This window comes from Chamaea fasciata, unplaced genomic scaffold (assembly GCF_029207755.1).
Source record: "Chamaea fasciata isolate MVZ Bird 193981 ecotype frontalis unplaced genomic scaffold, bChaFas1.0.hap1 SCAF_30, whole genome shotgun sequence".
Lineage (NCBI taxonomy): Eukaryota > Metazoa > Chordata > Aves > Passeriformes > Sylviidae > Chamaea > Chamaea fasciata.
The window spans coordinates 1,980,074-2,003,022 of NW_027094115.1; the positions used below are offsets into that span (position 1 = coordinate 1,980,074).

At 60.4% G+C, this 22,949-nt stretch overlaps 3 protein-coding genes across 11 annotated transcripts in view; 1 reads left to right on the top strand and 2 right to left on the bottom strand.

Annotated features, from left to right (window-relative positions):
• The first annotated feature begins 212 nt into the window (after positions 1 to 212).
• TM2D2 (TM2 domain containing 2) lies at positions 213 to 1,383 on the top strand. The gene is made up of 4 exons (XM_066206201.1): positions 213 to 434; positions 506 to 593; positions 676 to 791; positions 901 to 1,383. The coding sequence occupies exons 1-4, from the start codon at positions 247 to 249 to the stop codon at positions 1,112 to 1,114; spliced, it is 606 nt and encodes a 201-aa protein (XP_066062298.1). The 5' UTR covers positions 213 to 246; the 3' UTR covers positions 1,115 to 1,383.
• An 859-nt stretch (positions 1,384 to 2,242) lies between these two features.
• Positions 2,243 to 16,640, bottom strand: PLEKHA2 (pleckstrin homology domain containing A2). 4 transcript variants are annotated; one of them, XM_066206199.1, is made up of 12 exons: positions 16,226 to 16,640; positions 11,883 to 12,046; positions 11,452 to 11,508; positions 9,941 to 9,989; positions 9,718 to 9,815; positions 7,747 to 7,893; positions 6,284 to 6,421; positions 6,120 to 6,188; positions 5,920 to 5,990; positions 5,334 to 5,397; positions 5,017 to 5,094; positions 2,243 to 4,905 (listed from the first exon to the last, which is right to left on the bottom strand). In XM_066206199.1, exons 2-12 carry the CDS (start codon positions 12,021 to 12,023, stop codon positions 4,585 to 4,587), a joined length of 1,233 nt encoding a protein of 410 aa, XP_066062296.1. In that variant the 5' UTR covers positions 12,024 to 12,046; positions 16,226 to 16,640; the 3' UTR covers positions 2,243 to 4,584. The 4 variants fall into 4 exon arrangements, with proteins under 4 accessions (XP_066062296.1, XP_066062294.1, XP_066062295.1 ...); XM_066206197.1 differs by lacking the exon at positions 16,226 to 16,640 and adding an exon at positions 15,942 to 16,058; XM_066206198.1 differs by lacking the exon at positions 16,226 to 16,640 and adding an exon at positions 14,869 to 14,977.
• Positions 16,641 to 19,890: 3,250 nt separating this feature from the next.
• TACC1 (transforming acidic coiled-coil containing protein 1) overlaps positions 19,891 to 22,949 on the bottom strand; it is a 29,476-nt gene continuing 26,417 nt past the window's right edge. For all 6 annotated transcript variants that reach the window (XM_066206418.1, XM_066206417.1, XM_066206419.1 and 3 more), the window contains one exon: positions 19,891 to 22,672. In XM_066206418.1, the coding sequence (XP_066062515.1) occupies positions 22,604 to 22,672 (69 nt within the window). In that variant the 3' untranslated portion in view covers positions 19,891 to 22,603. The remainder of the gene's footprint in view (positions 22,673 to 22,949) is intronic.

The window sequence follows — 22,949 nt, forward strand, 5'->3', positions numbered from 1 at the left end:
CACCTCCTCGTCTGCCGCGCACCCCTCCGCCGCGCCCTTCGCTGCCACTTCCGCACGCCTTCGCTCTGACCGGCCGCGAGCGGCGGGCGCCCATTGGTTACAGGCGGCGCGGCGGCGGGCGCCCATTGGCTCTGAGCGGTGGGGCGGGGCGACGGCGGGCGCCCATTGGCTCTGAGCGGCGGGGCGGCGGGCGCCCATTGGCCGCGGGCCGAGCGGGCCGAGGCCGAGCGGGGCGGCGGTGCCGCCATGGCGCCGCCCGTGGGGTACGCGCTGCTGTGCGGGCAGGCCGCGCTCCTGCTCGGGAACCTGCTGCTGCTGCACGGCCGCGGCCTCCCGGGCAACGACACCGAGCCCCGGGAGCCGCCGCCGGGGCCGCCCGCCGCCGCCTGGGCTTACAGCGACCCGCGGGCGCCGCTCGTCCTGTGCACCTACCTGTGAGCGCCGGGCCGGGGCGGGGGGCGGCGCGGCCGCCCGGCCGCCCTCACCGCCCGCTCCTTCCCCGCAGCCCCGACGAGTTCGTGGAGTGCGAGGAGCCGGTGGACCACGGCGGGAACGCCACGGCACAGCAGGAGCTGGGCCACGGCTGCGTGAAGGTGAGGCGGGCCGGGGGCGGCAGTGCCGGCAGTGCCGGCGGCCCCGGGCCCCGCCGGGCGCTGAGCGCTGTCCCCGCCGCAGTTCGGCGGACAGGCCCACGGCGAGGTGGATCACACCCGCGTGCAGTGCCGAGCGCTGGACGGCATCGAGTGCGCCGAGCCGCGGAGCTTCCTGCGGGGCAGCCGGCCCTGCGTCAAGTAGGAGAGTCCCGGTCCCCGTCCCCCCGCGCCGCCGCTGCCCGGGGCCGCCCCGGGAGCGGGGCCGGTCCGGCTGCACCCCCTGACCCCGCCGCCTCTTCTCTCGCAGGTACACGGGACACTACTTCATCACCACTCTGCTCTACTCCTTCTTCCTGGGCTGCTTCGGAGTGGATCGGTTCTGCCTGGGCCACACCGGCACGGCCGTGGGGAAGCTGCTGACCCTGGGGGGCCTGGGCATCTGGTGGTTTGTGGATCTGATCCTGCTGATCACCGGCGGGCTGATGCCCAGTGATGGCAGCAACTGGTGCACCGTGTACTGAGGAGGGGCAGGGCCGGCCCCAGCTGCAGCCTCTGCTCGCTCCCAGCGCCAGCACGGGCACAACGTGGATTGCGGAACTGGAACTCAGGGTGCACAGCAGTTACTCCTGGTGATGACTCTGTACCATCCTTGGACATGAAGTTGTTCAGGATATATTTTGCTTGTTTAAAATAATTTGGCTTCCCGCTGCAAATAGCGACAGCTTAAGAAATCAGAGCTTGCAAACACAGGGGGTCAAATGTTAATAAAATCTGGAAGGAGCTGACTCTACGGACTTTGGGGATTAGTAGAGTCACAGCCACACAGGGATGAAGGCCACGGGGTCATGGTCTAGCCCTGAGCCCCCCCAGCCAGCCCGTTAATCCTGAGCCCTGGTTACCTTGGGCTCATGGGCCACCTGACACCTGGGAGCGGTCAGGGGGCTGGGAAGGGGCCAGAGCTGCCAAGGGCTGCTCCTGTCTGTGTGCCAGGCACCCCTCCAGCCCCAGCACAGGGCACCTGCAGCACCCAAAGGGTGCAAGAACCTCACACCTGAAAGAGGAAGCCCCACCAGCTGCAGGTTAAAAACTTACCAGGCTGAATAAAATGGGAAAAGGAAGCTGCAACAAGTCCCAGCCAGAGCCAGACAGAAAATCTGTATGCAAATGTCCAGTCGCATTTGAGACAGAACAGCAAACACACACTCCCAGTTTGGCAGCTTCCACTGGGGGGCGGGGGGCAGCTTTGTCCTGAAAATGCCATTCCTCAGCAGAACAGCAGGGCTGGAAAGTCCATGGAGGGGAAAAAATTCTGCAGCAGCCCAGAAAGAAAAAAATAATAATCCCACGTGCAAAAGCCCACTGTCATTGACAGCTCCTGCATCTCCAGCCCCCCAGTGCCAGCTCACAGCTGGACCTTGCTCCAGCAGCTTCCCTCCTCCCCAGGGATCATCCGGGACCTCGGTCCAGAGGGAGTTGTGATGTCCCTGCCCTCACTGTGCACTGTTCCCCCAGCCCAGAGCCCCTCCCCTGTGCAGGGCAGCAGCATGGGGAGCACCCACCCGTGTCTCCTGGTGGGGACAGCACTCAACCCCCACGGCAACCCTTACCCAAAATACACCGTGCAAATGGACGTTAATTACTTGGGAAAGTGATTGGGATTTCCTTCTTTATTTAAAAACACGGGGGTAGAAAGGGCATTGCAGCATTTACAGGCAGGTACCCCCACCCCGGGAGTGACAGCATTGCCCACAGAGGGCCCCAGCCCTAAGAGCACTTGGAATCCCCAGCCAGCACTTTGAGAAACATCTGCAACCACGTGGGAACAGCAAACCCCTCTCTCCCACCACTCTGCCCCCACAAGGCACCCCAAATCTGCAGCACCCCCAGCAAAGCCCCACAGCACACACTTCAGGAGGGAGCAGCTCCGGGGGGATGTGTCCAGCTCACACCCGAGCCAGGAGCGAACGCAGGGCTGAGGGGAGAGCAGTTTGCTTTAGAATAACCACAAAGCCCCATCAAGGTCTGGCTGCATCCAGCCAGCCCTGGAACAGGAGGGAAATCCCTCCCTCCCACCACCACCACCTGTGTTATGGACGGCTCTGGAGCCCAGCGGAGCTCCACACTTTACTTGCACCTCACCTTCAGCCTGGATGCGGTCCTGGGGATGCGGGAGGGTGGGAATGAGCAAAAGGAATGTTGCAATAGTGCTGGAGCCACTGGCAGTTTCTGCTCCTGGATAATTAACCTTAATTGTGCAACAAGCCTCTGCTTTACCTTCCCAGGCCTGAGGAAACTGTGCAATTATCAAGCACCAGGAATACTCGGGAGCCTGTGGTTCCAAAGCCTTGCACTAAAGAACCATCATCCCTCTTCATCCCCTGCTCTCCAAAACTGAGATGGGAACGCTGCTACTGAACCCTATGACTCTCTGATGGATGGGTTTACCAAACTACTAAAACAATCTTGAAACAGTGCTAGGAGCCAAACAGCAAGGCAGCATAAAAAAGGGAAAGTTTCGAACTCTAGTGCAAATAAAGCAAAAAGGAGCAGAAAAAGGAACAGCAGGATCTAGGTAGCTACAATTAAATAATATTCACACTCGCCTTGTACCGTTTGCATCAATTGCCACTCATTTTGATAGTCTCTGTGTTCTCCAGCACCTCCACACAATCCCATTCGAGACCCTCTTCCCCCTGAACTTGGGGGACCCCATTCCTGCCTCCCCCAGCTGCACAAAGGTACCTCTGCTGTGCCCATCCTGCAGCAGCCCCTCTGCTCCCACGGGACTGGGGCAGCAAGGTACAACTGAAATCACATTAAGGTCGGTCAGGCTAATCAAGGCTCAGGCAGAGGCACAGCTGTCAAACAGCTGGAGGCCCCAAAAGGGCCGGGACAAACCAGATGTTCTGCTCCTGGGGAACACACTGGGCTGAGCTTGCAGAGCAGAGGAGGTGCCATGGCCAGGGAAGCGAAAGGGAAGCCGAGTTCTCCCTCGGCACCCGGGGATTGCACACACTTGTGGGGTGAAGGTATCAGACGATCTCTCTGCCAAGGGAACACCTGGATTTTCTACACACTATTTATCACACCTACAGGAGCTCATTTGGTTATGGAAATGACGATTCACATTGCTCTAGAAACTCCTGCTGGTTTCCATCTCGGGCAGGCAGTGGGTGAGTTGGCCGGACGAGTCTGCTCAGTTCCATCAGGTGCTCGGTGTTCATTGCTTTTTACTAAAAGCCCCTCACCATCTGGCACAGCTATCTGTGCCCAGGTGTGCGAGTGCAAAACCAACATCTTACCTGAGGATGCTCCCACCTGGGAGCCACTGTCACTCCGGCTGCCTGCCCTGGCTCATGCTCAGGAAGTACCAAAAGCCTTTGGAGGGGTTGAGCACCTGCCCGGGCTGGGGTTCAAAGGGAGCCACAGATATAAAAAGACAATTAAAAGCCAGCAGATTGCTGATAAACCCTTGTGTGGGCAGTGGGAAGAGCTGGTCTCTGAGGGAGGAAGTCATTGTAAGGGGAAGCTGCAGTGAGCCCCCAGTGTGGGCAGCTGCAGGCTGGTGTGTCCCAGCTCTGCCCTGGGGAATCTGAGCAGCATCAAAGGGGAGAGAAACATTTTACAAATGCAAGAAAGGCCACGCTACCCTCCACACCTCCATGGCCTCCTGCCACTTCCTCTAGACCTGGTTTGTGGGGGAAATGATGCAAATGCAGAAGATGTCCCCTCATCCAGGTCCCCAGCGTCTCCTGCCCTGCACGGTGAGCGCTGGCAGTGCCCGGAGGCACTTTCCAAGACACGGAACCACTGGGGCCAAGCCTGGGCAGGAGCAGCCAGGGACCCCGCTCCCTGCAGAGCAGGGCACCAGGATGTGGGTCCAGACGGATCCTGCCTGGCAGGGAAGGGCTGCGCTGGAGGGAAGGGACCGCCTGGCACACCCCGAACCGCCCCACAGCCGGGGGGCGGCGTGTGGAGCCAGGGGTGCTGGTCAGACGTCGGAGGTCCGGATGCTTTCATCGTCCAGGTCGAAGGCGAACGGCTTCTCCTTGAGGTGCTGCGGCTCCGAGCGGTGCCGCAGGCGTGTGCCGGGCACGGCTGCGCCCTCCTGCTCCGTCAGCGCCGGCACCAGCACCGAGACCCTGAGCGGGGCCGGCCGCTGCCCCTCCGCCTGCGGCACCGGCGTCCAGGGCTGCCAGGAGGACGTGGAGGGGCCCCGCACCGAGGCTCTGCGCTCCTCCGGCCGCGGCTGGGACGGGCCCGAGCAGCCCCCGGGCCTGGCCATGGAGGTGGATCTCACAAAGGACATCTCCTGCAAGGACGGGGCAGAGTGAGGCTGGCTAGATAATCCGCTAAAGAAGTATCTTGTACTCTGGCATAATCTCCATTTGACAATATATGAAACAGAAAGCACACGACCTACCCTGGGGCGCGTTTTCAGGGCCTGGACTGCCCCTGTGATTGCTCGGATCCAGCTGTGCATCTCCTCGGGGCTGTCTGCCTGCAAACACAGCAGCCCCAGTGAGGCTCAGCTGTCCTGGCATTCCCAGGGCTCAGCTCTGCCTCCTCCTGCTCTCACGAACAGCCCCTCTTATAAATAATCCCGAGGGAGAAGTGAATCCCCCCGCAGTTCTCCCTCACGGTCATGTGTTACGGCCCCATCTGCTCATGTGGGGAACAGCCCATTTCTCGAGAGCTGAACTTTCTGCCCCAAGAATTATCCCGGCCTCAGCTGCTCACCTGGATGTAGAAGGTCCTGGAGCTCGTTATGATTTCAAAGAGGTTGTCTCGCATCAGGAGGTCACTAGAAACAGAAAGACAGTCACACCCCAACAGCCATCGAGGACAGAAAACACCTGTATTTACCTTCATCTCTGCAGTGTGCCGGGGAGGAACATACTGATGGCAAACCTTGGATCTCATTGGGATTCTGAGAAGAGTGCAGATCCCCAGAGACCTTCAGCCAGAAACCCCCCAGCTCTTGCCCTCCCCAACCATAATCCAGTGCATTCCCAGCTCGTTTTAAATACCAGCTTGCTACTACTTATTAGGAATAAACAGTTCAGAGATACATTATATTTTAACTTTAGCTGAAGAGGTTTGTTTTCTTAGGTTATTTTTCATTGCAAGTCTTAAGGTTGCTTTGATTTTATCAGTGTTTGCTGCAATAACTTGTTCACCAGACACTGCAGCCGCCTGGGCTAGTTCAAGGCAAACACCTCGAGAGCTGCTTCCCACGAGCAGCTGGAGCAGCCCAGGCTCCCACTGGCTGCTCTGGCCTGGAGCAGCCCGGGGCCAGGGCAGGGAAACGTGGGGGGAGCGTTACCCAGACTTGACCAGGCACTCGTGGGTCTTGCAAACATCTTTCAAGAGAATCGAACGCAAAGGTTCCTTGTCCTGCAGAGGCGAGAGGAGACAGTGGTGGGCTTGGTCGGCCCCGGGGCTGGGGTGTGCCTTCCCCGGAGTCCCTGCACCCGCACAGCAGCGCTGCCAGAGCCCTGCTCGGGGGCCGGGGGAGCTGCTCACCTGCTCACACTTGTAGTAACTGATGGAAAACTCATCCAGGACAAAGTACCGCCGCTTCCAGCTCTTCCTCTGGAAAAGAGGAGGGAAAGTTCGCTCGGTGCTCAGCCCTGCCCCTCCCTGCAGAGGTCCTGCACCCGGAGCATCCCCGGCCCTGGCGCACTCACCACGTTGCCCTGCTTGACGCAGAAGCCGCTCTTGAGCGGGGGCGGCCCGGCGGGCGGCCGGGCGGCCGAGGGCGGGATGTAGCTCTGCGAGCGCCGCAGCAGAGGGTGGGCGGACGCCTCGCTGCCCTCCCCGCCGTCCTGCACCGGGGAGAAGACGGCCACCGTGAGCAGCGGGGCATCCCTGCTGGAAGGCAGGACACCCAGCTGCAGGGAAAAGCCCCCGACACGAGCCCCGAGTGAAGTGTGTGAGCCAAGGGCTCACGGCAGTGCCGGACCTGGGCAGGCCAGCACCCACCCCTGGCCCCCCGAGCACAGCCCAGGGCACCCCGAGGGCCGGACCCTGCCCTGCCTCCAGCATCACCCCAGCAGTGTCCTCCCTTCCCCCCCGGCAGCACGGAGGGTGGTTGACATGAAACACCTTCTGCTCTCAGCTTCTTCCCCATCCCTGCAGGCCCTTCCTCCTGCTGGGCTGAGGTTGGGGCACCGCCACGGCAGCGGGGTGGCCCCGGCTGCTGCCAGCCTGCAGCGCTGCGACTGCAAACCCGCCACAGCTGCTTCGGGGTCCCCAGAACACACAGACAGCTCTTTGCCTGGCCTCCCAGCGCTGCCCAGCCCCTCTGGAGAGCAGTGCAGCACGCCAGCTCTGCACCAGCCCGTTACAGATGTGGTGTCCAAAGGCAGAGGTGAGGACGCTCCTGAAGCCGGGAGTGTCACATGCCCAGGAGCTGGGGTGATGCTCCTGGCCGGTCCGGGGTGCAGCCAGGGCGTGGGACTCCCAAACGCAGTCCTGGAGCAGCCCCAGCTGGGGCACAGCCAGGAAACCACGGACACGCCCAGGAAGCTGCAGCAGGGGAATGGCCATTTCACACGGGGGAAGCAGCAAGAGCACGGAAATATTCTGGCAGCTGATGCACCACCTCCGAAAACCCCTCTGCGCCCCACAACCCTCTGCACACCTCTGCATCCTGCCCAGCCCTGTGGCCAGGTTAGTGTTAAGAGCATCTGCCCGCAGAAGCTGCTGCAATGATCTAATTCTCCACTCTATTTTTAGTGCTGCCACTGATAAGAGCCGAAGTGAGGCCCAGTGCTGGACAAGTGCCCAGAGGTGGGAGACGCTGGTGGCCACGTGCACACCCAGCTGGGTGCCAGGGAAGGGGATGTGGAGCCAGGGCAGGCGGTGCCAGCCACCACCCAGGGACAGTCCCTGTGGTGGGGACACCAGACACAGCGTTCCTCTGCCCTGGGAACCTCAGGAGGGGATTTGCACCCAGGACACGTGGGCGGGTGGATGGTGATGGCCAGGAAGCCGAGCAGATTCATGACCTCCTCCTCCTCCTCACAGCCCTTTGTCTCATCACACTTCAGAGACAAAGCAGAGATGCTCAGAGCAGCCATTCCTACCTGCAGGGGGAAGGCTTTGCAGGCACACTTGTTTCCAGAAGGGAAAGGGCAAACCAGCTCACCTGGTTGATGGAGATGGGTGTGTGGAGCACAACCCCCCCAACAATCTCGGTTTTGTAGGCCACCTGGGGCTTCCTCTCCTGGGCCTGGGACACCACCGGGGCCTTCGTGATTTCCGTGGCAGGTGGGACGCTGCCACCCTTTGGCACCTGTGGGAGAAAGGAAGAGATGAGGGGCACAGGGTGACCATGCTGGGCATCCCCACACCTGCACTGGGCACCCCATCTCTGCCTAACGCAGCAACATCCCTTCAAAAACAACTCCTGGCCGAGCACCCCAGTTAGGGAGGGTGTGGAACCCCCTGGGAGGCAGGAGGCACCCAGAGGAGAGATGAGAGGAGCTCAGTGATTCAACACCCCTTCACAGGCGCCTGTGATTCGCCTCTGCAGCTCAGTGAGTTTGTGGGACACTCGCTCCTTTAATTGTCCCCGCTCCACTTACAGCCAGGCTTAACGAGGAGCTAACGAGGCCGAGGCACAGCGACAGCCGGGCACTGCCGTGACCCCAGCGCTGGCTGCGCCCCCCACCCCTGGGCAGAGGCTCCCAGCACCATCGCCCTCCCCTTTCCCTTCCCAGCTCCCTCCCTCTGGCACCTGGCTCGGGACAGGGACAGAAAGGGGAGCTCCCAAGCTTCCCTTCCCAACCCCGCACTTGAGCTGCCCGAATGCCAGCCCCCCGAGCTGCCTCCCCCCGAGCAGGGCCGAGCGGCGCAGCCACAGCCCGGGAGCCCTGGCTCTCCCAGGCAGCCTGTGACCACTCCCTGAAGGGCTGGATGAGCCGGTCGGCCAGCTGGGGCGCAGCCAGAGTCGGCACGGGCTGGCCAAAATCAGGGCACGGAAATCACCGCGGCTCCTTGCAGAAGCAGAAGATGCAGCTCGTCCTCCTGTCAGCCCAGCTCCCGCCTGTGCCAGCCTGGCAGAGCCCCCCGCCCCACAGGCTGCCCAGAGGCAGCGACCCCGGAGGAAACTGCTGACCGGACACCCCGACACAGAGCCCAGGCAGGCTCTGGCTGCAGCTCTGGCTGCAGCTCTGGAGGTGGTCTGTGGCCAGTATCAGCTGGAGCCGAAAGAGAAGGCACGAGCCAGAGCAGGCTGGTGGCTACAGGTGCAAAGGTTGTCACAATTAATGCATTTGCACAGAGAGAAAGAAAATACAAGCTAGGTCTGGTCTTGCAGATGAGTTTCCCACAGAGACTACAACATGGCACTCCAAGGATTTTAAAGGAAAAACCCACGGATAGGCCCCAATCAAGCTGTTTACGTGATTTTTCCTTACATTTAGTTTACATGTCATAAACAACATGCGTCAGTGCACGACCTAGTAAAACTCTGCTCACATTGTGCACCGGCCCCAAGTCTCACTGCAGCTCAGCAGAAGCCCCCAGCCCTTTCACAGGGATCCCCCATCCAGGCAGAAGCCGTCCTGGAGCTCCCAAGCCCCCGGTGCCAGCTGAGCATCACCCCCAGCCTGGGGCCAGGGCTGCCGGGGAGGGACAGAGCACAGGCCCGGGCAGCTGCTCAGGCTCTGCAGGGACTGGGTCAGTGACCATCAGCTCACGGCTCTGTGAGCACACAACACATGAGAGGAGATGGCAGATGAGCCCCTCTGGATGCGGCACAGCCTGCCTCGCCGTGCCCCACAGTGCAGGGCACTCGCTGCGCCTCATCACGAGAGCCGGCATTCCAGGAAGAATAAAAATGGAATAAATTAGTTACTGGAGCACAATAAAGCCACCCTTTGACGGCCACAGTGAGGAGCTGGCTGGGCCAGATCCCAGCCAGCAGGAGCAACAGGAGGAGGAGGGCCTGGAACAGGAGGGGATGTGGAAGGCTCCAAGAGAACCTTCCTGGAGCGCAGCTGCTGTCCCCACAGCTGGGCTGGGAGGGAGAGGGAAGATACACAAGTAAAGCCCGACCATAAGGATCCCTGGGGAGGGTGGAAGGAACAATTGAGAAGAGCATTAAGTAACCTACTGTGATCTTACTGGCCCTGTTCAGTGCCTCCACCCAGTCCTGCAGGTCCTTCTGGTCACTGGCTTGCAAGAAATAGCGCTGGGACAGAGCGTTGATAACTGCAGAGAAGGGAAGGACACGGAGTTGGCAGCAGCCAGAAGGATTCATGGGGCAGGCACCCACGCTGCAGCTCCCCGTGGCCGGGTGTCCCGCCACAGAGCCCACCAAGATCCCACTCACTCACCAAAGCAGAAGGGAGTTTTAGGCTTCTGTTTTGGGGTGGCAATGCTAACCTGTGACAGAGCAAATCAGGGAAAAAATTAGAGAGAGAACAGCACATGCCAACGGTGGGCACAAGAGCTGGAAGTTTCCACCCGCCTGCCCTGCTCCCTGCCAGGGCTCTGCTGGCCCGGACAGGACCCCGGAGCAGGACCCCACACCCACGGGGAGCCTGAGCCAGGGCACAGCTGTGCCCGCTGCAGGGGAGCGGCCGGGTCAGAGCAGCACCGGCCACCTGCAGCAGAGGGTGCCGGGTCCCAGGGGAAGGTCAGCACGGAGCCGGGACTTTCATCCCCTGCATCCCCTCAGGCACTGGCTGAGCTGCCAGCAGAGGACGGAAAGCTTTCAAAGGACCTGAAAACACGCGTTCTTCTGGATTAACACAGTCACTCTCATCAGCAATTAAGAGAATTGAGGGAAAATAGTGGTGGCTTTTCCCTGAAGAGTAGGAATCATTTATATAAGAATAATATTCCTTGAGGCTCCACAAACAGCATTCATGGAGTATTTATTCTGACAGTCCTCCTCTTTCAAAGCCAGTCCATAATGCTTTAAATATGTTTTCTCAAGCAAGCCTCCATTTTTCTGGTGTATTTCCTGTTGGTAGTTTCAGCCACTGACAGAACCCAACCCCGCAGTTTGTGACCAAATGCTGTCCTGCAGCAATTTTCATTTAAACTAAAACCTATATAATTTGTGAGGCTCCTTCCAAAATGGGGAAGGCTCAGCCTCCCGGCGTTGCTTCATCTGCGCTTAATTTATAAATCATGATTCAGCAGGAACAGAAAGATCTGTCCAAGGCTATATCCAGCTCCAGGATAAAGCTGAGCTGTGCCTGCCGTGGCAGCCACAAGCCCCCCACTCCCCCACAGCAGCCGAGGGGCCACTGCAGGAGGAGGATGGTGGCAGCTCCACTTTCCACACGCAGCCACAGCTCCACTTTCCACACGCAGCCACAGCTCCCCTCTCAGTCACTGGCCCTGCCACAGTTGTTGCTTATTGCACTATTCCTGCAGACTGGACAACACCCTTAAGACACACAAGTGAGTTTCCAGGAGGTCTCATCCTTCAGGGCGCTGCCCTCCGAGCACAGGGGAGAGCTCCTGAAGCACTGCTCAGCCCGTTGCCAGCTCTGTGCCCAGCTCACAGCGATACCACTGTTCCCACTCAGCCCTGGCCACCCCGTGTCCTTCCTCAGAGCAGGGCAGTTCCTCTTCCTCCTGCAACCCAGCCTTGCACCCCATCCCACGCCGGTCCACGGGTGAAGATGAACACGGTCCCAGTCCTTGTGCTGTGGGGTCCCTCCCTGCTTCCCAGAGCCCCACTTCATCCCAGGGAGACAGTCACGAGCCCAGGCAGGACCAGGACCTGGCCTTGGGTGCTTCCAGGGCAAGCCATCGCCTCTCCCGGGAATGCCACAAGGATAAGGGGAAAACAGGGAGCACTCACCTTCCCTCTGCCCCACCCCAACTATACCTTGGAGATATAGGTCAGCTGCAGAGATCCGACAGCACCTGCTCCAATGGCCAGGTTCTGCAACACACAGAATGAGCAGTGGGAGGTAAATGACAGGGAGAAGGTGGCGGGGGCAATCCAGCCTGTCCTTTGTGCCCTTGGGGTCAGGCAGCAGCTGCCATCCTCAGCCACTTCCCTCTCCTGCACCTGCTTCGGCTCAGACCCCTCAGCAGTGGGCCCAGCCCTGCTGAGCTCCTTGGGACAGTCCTGGAAACCACAGAGGTCACAGAAGGGCTGGAGCCTGGTCACGGCCACGCTCAGCCACGGGACACTCCGACACACAGTAGGCAGGGACCTGGGGGGACCCAGAGGAGATGCCTGCTCCAGGGAGGCTGCAATGTGCCTACAGCCTCACTGACAACTTTATGGACGTGCCCAGCATGTGTGCCTACCTGAGGATTGTCCATGTACCACAGGAGGTGGTTGGCCTGGGTGTCCAGGATGAAATACCTCCGCAGGAACTTGCCACAGGTCTCATTTTCCTCGATGTCCAGGAACCCGCAGATACGGTTCTGTCGGTCCAGGTACGGCATGCCGGGCTCCTTCTGGCATCACCCTGTGCAGGGGGGGCAGGCAGGGGGAGGTGGGTGCTCTGCTCCCCAGGGAACTGTCCCTGCATCCACCCAGCCCATCCCAGCCAGCTGTCCCCGGATGGCAGCGCAGTCACCCAGCCAGAGCCGAGCTCTCCAGAGGGAGATGGACGGGACAACTTACCAACCCATCACTGCCAGCCCCAGGAGCCACCAAACCCCACGAGAGACGAAAGAGTAGCCACAAAGGGTCTGACATGAGACACCAGATCCCTGAGAACTGTGGTGAAAAATAATCCCAAAGCAGTGTGCCAGAGAGAGCCTGAGCACACTCCCAGGAAACGGGGAACAATCTGCAACCCCAGCAGAAAATCCGTGCAGCCAGGATGTCGAGTCAGCAGGGAAAACAATGGCCCACCACAGCAGGGCCACGCTGTGTCCCCAGGTCTGCCACGGGCACGGAGCCTCCCCAGCACTGCCCCCACCCAGGAGGGCTCCTGGCAGGTCCCCTGGCTGCAGTGGGGACACTGTCATCACTCCCAGCCCCGTGTGGGGAGCAGAAGCAGCACCAAGAGAGGCCCGGGTGGGCAGGACAGGTCCCAGTGGCCGGGCAGAGCTCTGTCCCCTTGGCACAGGGCGGAGGGCAGGGATGAGAGCAGCCGTTACCCAAAGGATGTGAGCGAGCCCGGTGTGGTTTGTCTGGCAGGAGAGTGGTGATCACGCAGGTGCCAGAAGCAGAGCTGCACAAATAAAAGAACTCATGCAGAAAAGGAGGAAATACTATTTTTGAGCTGCAGTGGAGTGGGGCCCGGGGGGCGAGGGTTGCGCAAGAGCTGGGGTGCAGCTGCAAAGGTAGAGGAGGCAGAAAACAAGTCAACCTGCTGCCAGCATCTCAGTTTATCACCAACACTTCAGAGATGGGTATCGGGGCTTGGCTCAGGGGGACCACGCTGCTGCGGGGGGAGAGGTTGTTTTACACCGACGACACTGCCCTGACACAAGGGTTTCTGTGGGCACTTCTCACTGCTTTTTTTGTGGGGTTATTTTTGTGGTGGGGAAGCACATGGAAAGCCAATCCCAAGGCACCTTTGGCCATATCAACACGTTCACACCAAACCTCATAAACCCTTCCTTCTGCTGACAACAAAGGTCTAGAGATTTCTGCGTAGGAGACAGATAAGGACAAAGCAGAATGTGCCACAGGCAGCAGAGAGATGAGCCTCCAGCCCCATGGGACACCTCATGGGAGTCTCCATGTCCCACCACCACCACCCTTCATTACCAGAGGTTCATCTGGGAGCCCACAAAGCAGCTCAGCCCTTCTGCACACTGACCTCAGGCTGCACAAACCTCTGGGCAGAGGAGATTGGGACTGCCCCACACTCTGCACCAAGTCAGCCGGGTTCCTGTCCCCTCACAGCCCACTGCCCACAGGACGCAGGTGGTCTCTCTTTGGAGCCACCAACAACTGCACTTTCCATAAGAAAATGATAAAAGTTGCATCTCCAGCTGTGCTAACATGTGGGGCACTGCTCAGGAAGTCCAGGAGGGTCAGAAAACGGTCAAATGTCTAGTGAAGTGTATCAGAGACTTCCAGGACTCTTTCCTACCTTGCCAGTTTTTTCAGTCACAATATCCCACCAAAAAAGACATCCCTTTCCTGACTCAGTGAATGACAAGCAATTGGGCTGCAGAAGAAGGTTCACAGCAAAACCACCCCCTTGCCTGTCTGAGATAAAGGGAAGTGCTCCCCGGGGGAGGCAGGAGGTGCAGGGCACTGTCCGTGCAGCACCCGAGTCCCCTCTGCGGCCCCGGGTGGCTCAGAGGCCTCGTGTGCAGCCACACAGCCAGACTTTCCAGGAAGCACCTCAGGATGCCACTGCACCCTCACAGCTGCCTGTGCCCCGCTCTGTCCCGGCAGAGCTACAGCCACAGAGCAGCAAGAACACTGCAGCAGAAAAAGCCGAGGCAACGGGAGACCCGACACTCGGAGCATCACAGCTGTGCTGCCGGGATGCATCTCCTCGGCACCTCCCTCACAGCACCCACCGCACCAGCGGGCAGCCACAGCCGCCTCCTCCTCGTGTCTCACACCTGTCCGGCCGCGCTGTCCTGGCGCCTCCCGGGGGGCAGGATGACCCCTCCATTCCCGGAGGGCCGGGACCCGCGGTGCCCCGCGCAGCTCAGCGGCTGCAGCACCACTTCCTCCCACCTGCTCTTGCAGAGCAGCTCCCGGAGCTCACGGGGCGACGTCTGCCCCGACCCACGAGACAGACGGGGTAGGCAGCGCCCAGCAACTCGCCCCTGGCAGTTCCAGATATTTGCCTTAATGAAACTATCAACCTCTTGGGAGGAGGCTGGACACAGCTCTTCATCTGCCACCAAGAGTCGGAGAACACACAAAACAGCTGCAAACCCCCGATCCCCGCCACACGCCTGCCTCCGACCCCACAGACTTCGGGCGAGGATGGTGCCTGCAGCATTTCCGGAGCTCCCACGGGGATCCCCCGCTCCCGGCAGAGCCCCCCTCGCTGTCCCCGACACTCCTCTGCAGGAACCGTCGGGGCAGAAGCCGCTCGCACGGCGGGGGCACGACTCCAGCCCTGGCACGGATAATGCAGCTGCAGGAATCGGAGTCTCCGCCAGGGACAGGGGGACCGGCCCCGGGGCCGCGTCCCCACCGCCCCCCGGTGCCGCGGGGCACGGACGCCTCCAGCCGCAGCCCGGGGACTCGGGGGAAGGGGCCGCAGGGAGGATGGGGACGGGACTGCGAGGGCTCCCCGCCCGCCCCGAGGGGTCTCTCGAGAGCGAGCGCTGCCTCCAGGCGCGTCCCCCGGCCCGCACTTACCCCGCGGCGTCCCTGGGCTGCGCATGGCCGGGGCGGGCGGGGGGCGGCCGGCCGGGGCTGCGGGCGCTGCGCACGCCGGGCAGCGCTGCGAGGAGGACGGACGGGCGGCGGAGGGGGTGTGCCCCTGGCTCCGCCGTCGCTTCTTTCCGGGTTAATTACGTCTGTCATTAGCAAACCCGGCCCCGGATGTGAGTGCGGGGCGCGGGGCGGCTCCGCGGGGCGGGGGGTCGGGGTCGGTCCCTCCGTGCCGTCGCCGTCCGCCCGTGTCCCTCCCGCCCCCTGCCGCAGCCGCGGGCTGTCGCCGCGGGGGCCAAGCCGCGGGGAGGGGTCGGCGCAGCCCGGTGCTGTCCCGGTGCCAGCCTGTGGCGGGTCCCCTGCGTCCCCCAGCCCCGGGCTCGGGATCTTCCCGGTGAATCCCCCCAGACCCGACACAAAAGCCCTCAGCCTGTGCCGGAGGCTGGCACTGATGGAGATGAGCCGCCCAGTTCGGGTCGCGGTTCCTGCAAGAGCATCTCTTGGGAAAGCTGGTGCTGTGGTGAGCTCAGCGTGGATTTGGGAGAAGGAAACACCCGCTGCCTCCCCCGTGCCGCCCAGGGGAAGCCCCGCTTTCTCTCCGAAACTCCATCTGGCCCCGAAGCACTTTCTCCCGGCGCGGGTGAAACCGATCCTGGTGCTGCCGCTGCCGCCGCCGAGGGTAGGCAGGGATCTGGCTCACGGGCACCCGCAGCCCCTGTCCATGCCAAGCTAGTCCGCTCCTTCCCGCTGCTGGCTGCCTGCTCCCGGCATCCTGGCGGTCCCGAGCCCTGCCCGGCCACCGCTGCCTCCCCCTCTCCCCATCCCTCCCTTTGCAGAGACTAAACTGTTCCACGGAGTATTTTTATACCGAGGCATCTGTGGCAGCCCGTGTGACCGGCCGGAGGCTGGGGCAGCGCGGGGCTCTGTGCGCGGTCACACGGCAGCGACTCACAGCGCCGCTCTGCCTTCATTCCCACAGCCTGGCCGTTCTCCCGGGTTTTCCAAAGCGTTTTTCTGCTGGAACCTGTGTGGGGGTACAAGCAGCCCCTGGAACTCACCGAGACACTCCGTTAGCGGATGAAGGGGCGTGAGGGAAGTCCCGGGGCAGGCGCGTCTCTGCCACAGGACCTTTGGAGATTCCACCAGCAGTCAGAGCCCCCCGCAGCAGAACACCCCTCGTGTGCCGCGGGGAAGGAGCAGGAGCCCCAGCAGACAGGGAATATTCTGCTTTCCAGATGCTCCCCTCCAGTGGCAGAAGCGACCCTCTAGGCATATGTTAACCTTCACAAGACTGCGTCCATGCTCTGCGAGACTTGTGACCCTCTCACCCTCCAGCACTCACCGAGGTCTCTGTTCCAGCAACATCCTCCAGCTGTGAGTTCCACGGCTGGGTCTGCACGTGGCGAATTACTTCTTTTCTTCTGCTCAGACTTGCTCTTTTCAGTTTCAGTACCCGTTCCCCTTTTCCTTGTGTGCGGACTGGGGCAGACTCCAGCAGACGGCTGCTGTCTGCTGCTCGCCTGCATTACAGTTCTTGTGGTCAAGTTTTCATGGTCCCAGCCATCCTTCATCCCTTCATCGTCCCCCCTCCTGTTCTCCTCACTCTGTTCGCTCACTTTTACCGTTCTCCCTCACGAAACCAAACCTCACCAACCACTCCCGGGGTTCATTCTAGCAGAGCTTTTACCTGCGGGACTATCTGCAGCCCCAGACTACAGAGCAGACTCACATCTCCCCCATGTCTTCGCAGCCACAGAAACCACTCTCCATAGCCGAGCCTCGGGTTGCAGAAAGCAGCCCAAAAGCGTCTCTGTGGCACCAGCGAGGAGGGGGCGAGCCTGCGCTGGGATCCCGGGCTCTGCCCGGCAAAGCCCTCCGGGGTGGCACCCGAAGCCAAACCCGCTGGATTCGGCGCGTTCTCTCGCGGATTCGGTTTCCCTGTCAATGAGAGGCTGCGGACGCGGTTCTCGAGGGCAGCGTTTATTGGGCCGGCGGCGAGGGGACGCCTCCCCCCGGGAGCATCCCCGCCCGCGTCCCTGTGCCGGGGCCGCCGGAGCCTCAGGGCCAGGCCAGCAGCAGCGTGCCGGCCAGCGCGGCGGCCAGCAGGCCGGGCGGGGCCGGCGGGGTGCCGCCGCCGCCGTTCCGGGAGCCCCGCGCCGCCGGCCCGTTGCAGTCGTCGCCGAAGCAGCAGCGCACGGTGGCCCCGCCGGAGCCGCCGCGGCGCGCCTGGTCACAGAAGGACTTGTAGGAGCAGGACTTGATGACGCTGTCTGCAAGGAAAGGCAACGCCACGCGGGGCTCGGGCCCGGGAACCGGGCGTTCCCCCGGCACGGGAGGGAGAACTCCTGGGTCCCAGCACAGGGGGGCGCGGGGGCGGCGTTAAAGGATCGCTCTCCTGCCCACAGGAGGAAGCCACCTCCTGCACCTCGGCAGGTCGCCTGCTTCTCCTGGCCCTCCCCAGCCCCTGTGGCACCCTCCGAGACCCTCCGGTCCTACGGCCCTTCCCCCTGGAGCCCCAGTCCCGCCCAGCAGCCCGGCCCTCCGGCCGAGGGACCTACTGGGGCCGGTGATCGTGGAGCAGGCGTCGGCGTACTGCGGGCAGCTGTGGGATCCCTGCTGGTTGCAGTCGTTCTCGTTGGACGCGACACATTTGTAGCATTTCAGTGCTTTACCTGGGCGAAGAGGAGGAGGAGGAGGAGTGAGAGTGAGAGCAAGGCACCGTCCCAGAGCCCCCGGTGCCCCGACAGGCTGCGGGTCTCCACAGACACTGGTGACCCCAGCCCAGGGGCCGGGGGCACAGGTGAGGCGTGGCACCAGATGGAGTTGAGCCGTGAGCAGGCGCTGCCATGGCCTGCAGCGGGGCACAGGATGGGGCCTCACCTGTCCACAAAATTAATGCAAAACTCTTCCAAGTGTTAGTCAAAATGACAAGAGCTAAACCTGGCAGGTGAGCTCTGCCGAGTCCTCGCCCTGCAAAGACTCCCTGAGTGTCCTGGAATTCCTTAGACAGTGAAAATACGTAAATGTAATATCTAAAAACCATCCTAGATCTTTGTCTTCTTGTGCCAGATTTAATTTTAAAAAGTATTTTGGGGGAGAGAAGGAAGAATCCATCCAACCTGTGGGAGCAGCTCCCACATTCCACGCTGTACTCAGGAAGCTCAGCCCGAGGTGCTGCCCGGGGACAAGCACGGTGACAGGCAGTACAGTGCCAGGCAGATGTGTGAGCCGGGAGGGACGAGCCAGCTCCAGATCGTCCTTAAAGGACACCCACAGGCAGGTTAGAGAGCAGCCAGCCCCTCTCAGCAAGAGCTGTGTGACAGCTAACCCTGTGACCCCTCAGAGCACACACACCCCCCAGAAAAACCCAAACCCGAGGATCCTGCTCCTGCCTGAAATGGCAAATCCTGGATTTTGATGGGTCTGGGTAAACTAGCGCTGGTGCTGGAAGTGAAACTCTGCTTTGCTGGCGGGCAGAGCCCTCTCGTGGCAGCGGGGCCGGCTCCTGCCAGAGCTTCCACCTTCATCTCAGGGAGAGAAAACCCGGGAATGGGGAAAACTGGGATTTCATGGGCTCAGATGCCAGTAAGCGCCTTCCATTAACCCACAATGACCCGGCTCCTGCTGCTGGGATGCGCTGTGTCTCCCTCGGTGTTCCTCACAGCGTGGGACAGCCTTTCTTCTGCCCTGAGCTAAAAATACAGTCACGTTCACCTTGCCTTGGTCCAAAGATCCTGAAATGTCTAGAGCTGCCCCTAGTCCATGGCACCGCTCTGAGCAGTGCAACCCCCCTCCTGCCTTTTCCAATGGCTTTTTGTGATTATGCCTTGGAGGAGCCAAGTTTGAGCAGGGAAACACAGCTCTAACCAGGAGAGGCTGTGTGGGTTTGGCTCAGGAGCCTCCACTGAAGGAGACCCAGAGACTCTGGTCCCTGCTGGGCACTGCATGCCTGGGCTTTGTGCCGGTGGCAGGGAGGCAAGGGACAGGGGGCTCCTCTGGTGGTACGCAGAGAAGAAAGCCACCCTCCCCCCCAGAAGATGATTTTCCTGCAGGGGTGGGAGCAGATGGGGCAGGGGAGCAGCGCAGCCTGCAGCAGGTGGCAGGGATGGGGCAGCAGCAAATGCAGGAGCAGCTACAGCCATTTACCCGCCCTTGCGCTGCCTGCAGCCAAGGGACACTTACTTTCTCCAGCCAGGGACGTGACGATGGCCAGGGCCAGCAGGGTCTTCAGGGCAGGCATCTCAGCAGTGTGCAGTGTGGGGTGCGTAGCCACGCTTTTGTCTTAAGGTCTTACAGCTAATCTGCTTGGGTGACTGCATCGGGGGTGGGATAATGCCATCTTAGCTGGGGGGACAGGACACAGCTCCCCAAGGACGTGGGCTGGGCAGTGGGAGTGGGGCAGAGCTCCACACAGTGCTGGTGGATGGGCTGGGCTCTGCTCCGTACCCTGCTTTGGAAACCATCCCTGGACGTGGAACCTTGTGGTGGCTTTCAAAGATCGTGATCCCCTTTCTTGCCACAGTAGCAGCCAAGCTGGGGAAAACCCCTCCAAATTTTCCAACCCACCAAAAGAGAAGTGCAAGAGAGCAACTGAAAACCCCTGCAGGGCTGGGAGCCCAGCAGAACCAGCACCCCCCAGGGCTCCATCCTCCCAGAAGGATTTACCCAAAGCCACAGAGGGTTGTCAGGGTGAGTGCAGGATTAGGCCAAGGATTCTCCTGCCTGATTCTCTCCTGCTGCTGCCTCAGCTCTTCCTGCTGTCTGAGCTCACCACCATGGCTTAGAACCATCACAGTGTGGTGTGAGTGGTGGGAGTCACGGGGCCAGAAAAGTCATCCCAGGTCTGAACTTCAGAAATGCAGATTTCAGGAACAGATGATAACTGTACTTATTTGAAACCAACTGCCACGTAAACCAGATTAATAAAGACAAGGCAGAACACGGCCCATTCTGGAAGGTAAAGCCAACTCCTCCAAAAACTCTTCACCAACCTCACAAACACCAAGAAAGCCTTCAAGAGTGATAAACACAGTTTTTACTCAGGCAATGAAACATGGAAAAAATATATTAGTAATCATTATAATAATCTCATTTGTGTGAGTATAACTCTTACAAATATTTACCTGACATATAAAAGGGAAATTATCATACATATAAAACCGATGGCGATGGCAGTTACACACATGGCTGGAAGCAGAGGGGTAGGAGTCAATGCAGAGGAAGTTCCTGCCTGGGGGAGGCCACACTGGAGGGACGGGGGAAGAGATCAGTAGTTGGGGTTACTGGTTGGCACTTGGTTACAGACAGATCTGCTGGCAAACACACACTGCAAACAGCAACACTGCAGCCAGGGGCAGGGCCCACTGCTGCCACAAAGGGCATTTAAAGTCTACTGCAAGACAAACACACCCAGCTGTGACACCGCGCACAGGGACCTGCCATTCCCTGCGTCAGGCACAGGGACACCATCCCCTCGGCACGCCAGAGTGCGGCACACGGGGCGCAGCCATCCTGCCCGCTGGCAAACACGCCTTCTATTTTATATAACTCTACCCACTATATATGTATTTGTATATTTGTCACTATAACCATATTATAGTTAATAAATCATTCCGTAGGAATCTTCTTTGCCCAGGCTGGGGTGCATGCGGACAGGCACGGGAACGCGACGGCACCGGGTGAGGGGAGGCAGCACGGCAGGACTGGGTGACACGGGGAGCGGGGACACGAGGGATGGAGGGCTGTGCCCCGTGGGGTGTCACAGTGGAGCCGTGCTTTGCAGACAGCGCACAGGGGAAAGTCGCAGCAGTGACTGCTGTGTGCAGGTCAGGGGTCTGGGGAAGTGCCGAGTGGTGAAATCTAAACTTCTGCAATCATCCGTCAGCTCCAAGGGCCAGAGCAACGCCCCAAGGAGAGACTGACCTCAGACTGTCTCACCTGGAGCCAGGACAGCACGTGAGCATCACGGCCCTGAGCAAAGGAGATGGCTGAGGGCTGCCACAGCCCTCACCTGGGACCTGCCTCCCACACCTGGGCTCCACCAGCCCCACACCGGCACCGTGGGCAGGACAGTGCCCCAAACCAGAAACCAGCCCTGAACCGGCCTGTCACCACCTCGGAGAGGTTATGCAATGCTGCACTCCGCTTCCTCAAGAGAAAAAGCCAACTGCCCAAGAAATCTCTGGGTCTCAGGGGTTTACCTGCACAGACTCCCAAAGGGGAACAGAAACTGTCCTTGTTGATCATATGACTGAAGCTTCTTCACCAGCCCTAGAGGGGGACATGTGGGGAGGTCAAAGGGGTTAAAAAGAGAGGGGGGAAAAGGGTTTTGCTCTTCCGTCAACTGTGCGAAGGGTGAATATCCAGCACAAGCAACAGGTGCACTGCTGTGAGTGGTGTCAGCCACTGGCTTCCGTGAGCAGTCCATCACTGGGACAACTGGGGGAGAATGGGCTGGGAAGATGTGTGCTGGGGCAGGCTGCTGACACCTTTGCTTAAGGGTAGAATAAACTCTCTATATATTATAGAACTAATAAAATATAATCAAGTGTATGGCTCTGGCTTAAATAGGTGTTTGCTCTGCACGCTCAAGACAGGGAATTAGAAAAGAGAAGGAAAAGAGCTCAATTCTGTTACAAAAAGGTAGCAGCAAAAAGGTTTGTGAAAGTTTGTGAAAGGCTGGGCAGGAAACAGTCCAAACTGCAAATATTTCCCTTATTGGACACCTATCCACTCAAGGCAGAGAATCCTCCACCACTGCAGCTACTGCAGCACCCACGAGGCAGCTCAGGGTTCACTTCCTTCCCCCTGCAGCCTCTGAAATGGGGCCCTGATCTCACCGTGGCACAGGGAGGCAACAGCTCTGGCTTTGCACGTGCCCAGCTCCAGGTCCCCCGGGCACTGCAGGGGCCAGGGCCACAGGCAGGGTGGCCAGGGGAGCATGGATGGGCAGTCCCAGCTCCCCAGCATCTCCCCAGCTTCTCAAACACCTCTAGGTGCAGAAACCTCCTGCCTCCCTTCACCGCGACTCTCCCTTGAGAGGACTGAAGTCCCTACAGGTTATATGACTGTTTCGGTGCTCTGGGGGGAACAAGTCGTGCCTGGCTGGAAGGAGTGAGCAGAGCCCAAGTGCCCATAAATGCTCATAAAGTGCACGAATGCAGAGATGGCAGCTCCCTCCCTCTGACGCTGGCACGGCCAGGGACAGGGAGGCGCTGTGCTGTGCTTCACCCACAAACCAGAGACCAGCCACCCCGGTGCCCGGAGCCCTCCCCAGCGCAAGAGCCAGCGGGTCCACCCCTGCCATCACCACATCCCAGGGCAGGACCCACCACGTGGCTGGACCTGTGAGGACAGTAAGTGACAGAGAGTGTGGTGGGGACACAACGAGACCCAGCCCAACCGAGGGGACAGAGCCCAGGGTGTCACCTGCCACCTGAGAGGTGGCACTGGTGCGGAGGGACAGTGAGGCAGGCCCTGGGAGGGACACACAGGCCCAGGCTGAGCACAGGACTGCCAGCCTGGCTGCAGGGATCCCAGCCCGGGGCTGTGGGAAGCAGACGGGGACAGTGAGGGCTCTGCTCAGGAGCCACAGGCCCGGCAGCCAAGCAGGGCAGCTGGACACTGAGCTTTTCTGCAGGGACTCCGGGGCTAAGGCAAGGTGCTCAACGTCACGAGAAAAGCAGCCAAGTGCAGAGTGCTGGGCGAGGGGTGCTGAGGCTCAGTCTGACTTTCCCAGTTTTGCTATCAGCTCGTCGCAGATCTTGGTCAGCTCCTCAATCTCCTGGTTCTGGAAGAAAAGCAGATCTTGAGGAGCCCCGTGGTGGCACAGGTGGGGGATAACACCTGGGCCCACCTGCATGCGTGGGAAAGGGCAGCCAGCTCCTACAGCTGCCCCTGAAGAGCTCCTCTGTGCGTCCAGGCACTGTGTGGAGCCCTGTGCCCACCCCTCCTCATCCCAGTCAGACCTCGGTGCTGCAGGGATCTGCAGCAACCCAGCCCCAGCCCACAGCTCTGCAAACAGGCACGTGTAAGCCAGCAATGCCCATTCTGCCCAAAATAAATCC